Source organism: Chiloscyllium plagiosum, chromosome 30 (assembly GCF_004010195.1).
Source record: "Chiloscyllium plagiosum isolate BGI_BamShark_2017 chromosome 30, ASM401019v2, whole genome shotgun sequence".
In the NCBI taxonomy this organism is placed as follows: Eukaryota; Metazoa; Chordata; class Chondrichthyes; order Orectolobiformes; family Hemiscylliidae; genus Chiloscyllium; species Chiloscyllium plagiosum.
The window spans coordinates 35,928,725-35,934,724 of record NC_057739.1 but is presented as its reverse complement, the minus strand read 5'-3'; the positions used below and the strand labels follow the sequence as shown (position 1 = coordinate 35,934,724).

General features: G+C 38.1%; 1 protein-coding gene across 1 annotated transcript; it reads left to right on the top strand.

Moving 5' to 3' along the window:
- The first annotated feature begins 777 nt into the window (after positions 1–777).
- LOC122564613 (volume-regulated anion channel subunit LRRC8D-like) lies at positions 778–3,348 on the top strand. The gene has a single exon (XM_043719703.1). It carries the CDS (start codon positions 778–780, stop codon positions 3,193–3,195), a length of 2,418 nt encoding a protein of 805 aa, XP_043575638.1. The 3' UTR covers positions 3,196–3,348.
- Positions 3,349–6,000: the final 2,652 nt, after the last annotated feature.

Genomic DNA, 6,000 nt, shown 5'->3' with positions numbered 1-6,000 from the left:
TAGGTGCCAGTTGTTGATGATCCCTTCCATTAAGTTTTTGATGATTGAGAGTGGATTGATAGAGCAGTAATAGTTTGAATCAGATTTGTTCTACTTTTTGTAGACAGGACATACATGGGAATTTTCACATGTTTAGTCCCATGTTGTAGCTTCACAGGTACGTATCTAATTTTTAGCAGTACTTAATGCTGCTCCTGATATTCTATCCCAATGTTCACATTGAACGAAGGATAGACCCTTTTTAAGTTTTAGGTTACAATTTATATCCAAATATTTATTTGTTTGATCTGAGACTTTAATTATTCAGGCAACAGAAGATTACATGACACAGCAACTCAGGAAACTTCACTTAAGTTATGAATAATACTTATCAAAGCAGGTCAAGGTATATTACAATTCTACTACTGGTATGCTACAATTCTTGTTTCTCAGTTTGCCTTTGTGATAGTGTTAACATTCAGTAATTCCATGATTCTCATGATGATTGGCTTTTTAATTCCAGATTTATTAAGTCATTGCATTTAATTTAAAATGATGGAATTTTAAGTTGTGTCTCTGAGCCTCCATCTTGTAGTCATAGAATCATACAACATAGAAACAGACCCTTCGGTCTGAACAGTCCATGCCAACTATAATGTCTAACTAAACTAGTCCCACCTGTATTAGCAATTTTATTATTACTAGTCCAGTAATATCATCACAATGCTACCCTTGACCTAAATGTTTACAAAATGTATGTTTCAAATATTGCTTGAAGTTTTTGTGTTTATTTCAGGTATGTTTTCGCTCAGTGATGTTTCAATTTTGGAAGACAAGCAACCAGCCTACCGGGTCTTCAAACCTTGGTGGGACACTTTTATGGATTATCTGACGATTATCATGTTATTCTTGGCTATCTTTGGCTGTAGTATTCAACTTTACATGGATGAGACTTTCTGTTTGCCACACCTCAGTGAGAATGATGAAGCCAAACAAAACACACAAGATGAGACAAGTTCAATTTTGCAAAATACTCCAGAAGCAGATGATATTAGTGCCAATCCAGATGAGCATACAAAACCCAGTCCATCTATTTCTATTCACAATGGAAGGGTTACAAAATTGTACATTTGGCAGTACTGGTATATCAATCAAATGTGTTACAGTCAAATTCCCTGGTTTACCAGGTTCTTCTCTTATCTAATTTTATTCCATACAGTTGTCCTGATTATCTGCAGTAACTTCTGTTTCACATATCCTAAAACAAGTTCCAAATTGCAACAATTTCTTGACATCCTTCAAAAGTGTTTTCAGTCACCTTGGACAACCAAAGCACTATCCACAGCAGTCTGTGTAGATTCCAGAGAACAGGAAGAAATGGTAACATCACAGAAACCCAGTGAAAATGACAAGGATGAAATCAGTATTAAAGGGGATTCCTCTCTTGCTAAAATTCCCACACGTATTCACTCAAATGTTTCAGTATCTGCCTCAACCATGGACAAAAAGGACGCAGAGCAAGCCAAAGCTTTGTTTGAGAAAGTAAGGAAATTTAGACTTCATGTTGAAGAGAAAGACACAATTTATAAATTATATGCTGGACAAACATTATTCAAAACAATACATTGTTTAATTATCATTGGATACTTTCCAGCCTATATCTATGTAGTTGACTTTAATAATCTGTGTGAACCCAATGCACTAAAGTTGGTTTATTACAAGGCTTTTGATTGTACCTATAGCACTGCCCGTTTTGTTAGTAAAATGGCCCTGTTGTATCTAGGTTTAGTGATTATTTATTGGATCCTCTGCATCCACACAATATGTTGGGTTTTCAGAAATCCTTTGAGAAGTTACTCCTTTGAGAAAAAAGTTGAAAGCCAGTTCAGTGACATCCCTGAGGTATCAAATGACTTTGCCTTCTTGTTACATTTGATTGATCAATATGACACTCTATACTCCAAACGTCTCACAGTCTTCCTCTCAGAAGTGAGTGAGCAAAAATTAAAATTATTAAGTTTAAATAACGATTGGACGGTGGAGAAGGTGAAGCAAAATGTCACAAAAACGAAGAAAGACCAGTATGAGTTGTATCTTTTCATGCTATCAGGAATCCCTGAGTCTGTCTATGAAGTTACAGAATTACAGGTGTTAAGGCTTGAACTTTGTAGTAATGTTAAAATATCCAACAAAATAACCCAGCTGGAGCATTTGGAGGAAATCTGGCTCTCACACTGTGTGACTGAAGTTACACCATCTGCTTTGATGTGGCTGAAATATCAAATAAAGAAGTTGGGAGTTAAATATGTGAGTCGGGATGAAATCCCTGATTGGATCTACAAACTGATTGAGCTCAAAGAATTGTATCTCACTGGAAAGCTAGCAATTGAGAAAAAAGCTGTGGAACTGGAACCCATGAAGGGGCTTCGCTCTCTGAGAGTCCTGTACCTAAAAACAAGTCTCTCTAAAATACCCTCCACCATCATCGATGTTGCATTACATCTGCTGAAACTTTGCATTCATAATGATAAGACCAAGATCTCGAGTCTGAGTATCTTAAAGAAAATGGTCAATCTTACCCAAATTGAACTTCACAACTGTGAACTGGATAAAATCCCAACCGCCACATATGCCTTATCCAATCTTCAAGTTTTGGATCTTAAAGGTAACAATCTTACCAAAATTGAGGATGTTTCCAATTTACAATATTTGCAAAAGTTATCGTGTTTGAAATTCTGGTTCAATATGATCAAGACTATTCCTGCAACTATTAATTTAATTAAGGAGCTTGAGTATCTTTACTTAAATAACAACCATATTGAGGTTTTACCAAAAGTCCTTTTCACGATTGATAAACTGCGTTACTTGGATTTACACAGCAACAATATTTCTGTGCTTCCAAATGATGTTGGGAATCTCAAAAATCTATACAATTTGGATTTGGGGAACAATAAAATAGAAACTTTACCAGATCAGCTTTTCAAATGTAACAAGCTCATGACTCTGAAGCTGAGCAACAACTTAATCTCAAGCATAAGTGGGAAGATCTCAAAGCTCAGCCAATTATCTCAGCTGGAACTTCAAGGAAACTACATGGAAAAACTCCCAGTGGAAATAGGACAATGCCCAATGTTGAAGTTAAATGGACTTGTGATAGAGCCACATGTTATTGAGTCACTTCCTTTAGAAGTAAGAGAAAAGATGGGTGGTAGTTAGAACAAGAAGCACCAGATATTAGTAGGTTAGTTCCAAAGAAGTTGTTACCTCATGAGTAAAGATTCTGGATATATGAAAAGAAATCAACTAATTAGAACTAAATCCAGCTTTTGTATCACAGAAAGAAAGATTTTGAATAAAACATACACCTCTCATTCAGCCTGGTATTGTTACATGTTAATAAAGTTTCAACTTTGATCTCCAGCATCTGCAGACCTCACTTTCTCCTCAAAGATTAACCTTTGTTGGTTAGGCTTACACTGAGACTTACACTGGCCCCTACGTGGCATCCAACACTATCTACCATTTGTCAAACCCAAGCCTGACTGCTATCCAAATCCTGTTGTTGATTGGTACAGGTTAGCTAATTATTACAGGAGTAGTAAATGGAGCTGAACTAATTGTCAGGAAACAGACATTCTGACCTTGTGATAGAACAAAAATCACTCATGAAGACCATAGCCATCATTATCTTTTCACTCTTTGCCTTCAAATGTGTTTTTCCAACACAATTAATGGCTGATATAGGATGTATGTTTGAATTTTCAATTTTCCACCACAGTGAAACTATGATCAATTGTACAACGTACTGCCACTTTGAGGCCAACATAAACCAACAATCAAGTCTCTAAATTTCTGATCTGCTCTAGTTCCTTGTTGGTAGTCTGACATCAAACAGTTTATAAAACCAGGCACTAAGTGGAGAATTGTTGTAAGTGTATTTCCTTTTCAGGTTTTTGTTGATTCAGACTAACTGACTGCACATATGGTCACACAGAATGTGTCTATCTTTTTTTATAAGGAATACTAACCATTCACAGAGAAGATAGGTAACATGCATCACAATTTATTCAAACTGCAACAAGTGAAGTATGAGTGATTTCATATTTTGAGAAGTTCCTCTAAACCCAGTTTTGACTGGGTTTAAAATACTAGGGGACCATTGTCCTCATTGTATCATGGCAAGTGTGCGATAAATTGCACACATTACAGTTACATTTATTTGAACTAAAAATATTTCCACATGGTTCCCAGGATTGTTCAGAGTTATAGAGTCATAGCGATCTACAGTATGGAAACAGACCCTTCGGTCCAACCCCTCCATGCCGACCAGATATCCCAAATGAATCTAGTCCCACCTACCAGCACCCAGCCCATATCCATCTAGACCCTTCCTATTCATATACCCATCCAAATGCAATTGTACCAGCCTCCACCACATCCTCTGGCAGTTCATTCCATACACGCACCATCCTCTGTGTGAAAAAGTTGCCCCTTAGGTCTCTTTTATATCTTTCTCCTCTCATCCTAAACCTATGCCCTCTAATTCTGGACTCGCCGACCCCAGGGAAAAGACTTTTCTATTTATCTTATCCATGCCCCTCATGATTTTGTAAACCTCTGTAAGGTCACCCCTCAACCTCCGACGCTCCACAGACAACAGCCCCAGCCTGTTCAGCCTGTCTCTATAGCTCTAATCCTCCAAACCTTCCAACATCCTTGTAAATCTTTTCTGAACCCTTTCAAGTTTCACAACATCTTTCCGATAGGAAGACCAGAACTGCACACAATATTCCAACAGTGGCCTAACCAAATGTCCTGTACAGCTGCAACATGACCTCCCACCTCCTGTACTCAGTACTCTGACCAATAAAAGAAAGCACACCAAATGCCTTCTTCACTATCCTATCTACCTGTGACTCCACTTTCAAGGAGCTATGAACCTGCACTCCAAGGTTTCTTTGTACAGCAACACTCCCTCGGACCTTACCATTAAGTGTATAAATCCTGCTAAGATTTGCTTTCCCAAAATGCAGCACCTTGCATTTATCTGAATTAAACTCCATCTGCCACTTCTCAGCCCATTGGCCCATCTGATCAAGATCCCATTGTAATCTGAGGTAACCCTCTTTGCTATCCACTACACCTCCAATTTTGGTGTCATCTGCAAACTTACTAACTGTACCTCTTATGCTCGCATCCAAATAATTTATATAAATGATGAAAAGTAGCGGATCCAGCACTGATGCTTGTGGCACTCCACTGGTCACAGGCCTCCAGTCTGAAAAACAACCCTCCACCACCACCCTCTGTCTTTTACCTTCAAGCCAGTTGTATATCCAAATGAGTAGTTCTCCCTGTATTCCATGAGATCTAACCTTGCTAACCTGTCTCCCATGGGGAACCTTGTATATTAGATACACCCAAAAAAAACCCAGATCTTTAAGAATGGAGTGAGATGATTCCACCTGTTGGCAAAGAGTGATAGATATTCCACAAATGCACTTGATGTCAGTTATTCATTTTAATTATGAAATTGCTAAATGATTGTTAACCAGAGGTATTAAAAGAAATTAGACAAAAAGCAGGCCCACAAGAAGTGGCCTACTCCTGTCCTTATAGAAGACAATATTTCAATCGTGGTCTGGACAGAGTTCTCCTGTTCCTGGGCCTTTAGTTTGCACTGTTTCCCAATGTCATAATGCTCCAAGATCACTACCCCCAGGCTGTGTTTTTGGCAGCAGCTTGTTCACTGTTCGTATTCGTACGCCATCTTCCGGCAGCAACAGATACATGGTTGTCCTGTTAGAAGCTGGGGGCGTAGAATTAAGTCAAAGTAACTTTTCAAAAGTTTCTTATCCAGTATTCGCAAACGACTGACCTCAATTAATGACCAATCAGCTTGTTTTTTTTTCTCTCCGTTCAATGTGTAGCCTTTCTTTTGGTTCAGCATGGTAAACAGAACCCCAGTTTAAATACTTGTTTCGGCATCATACCACTACAGCTGTGTAGTGTTAATCTTTA

Coding starts and splice junctions, on each gene's coding strand:
- LOC122564613 (XM_043719703.1), top strand. CDS start 778: ATGTTTTCGCTCAGTGATGTTTCAATTTTGGAAGACAAGCAACCAGCC.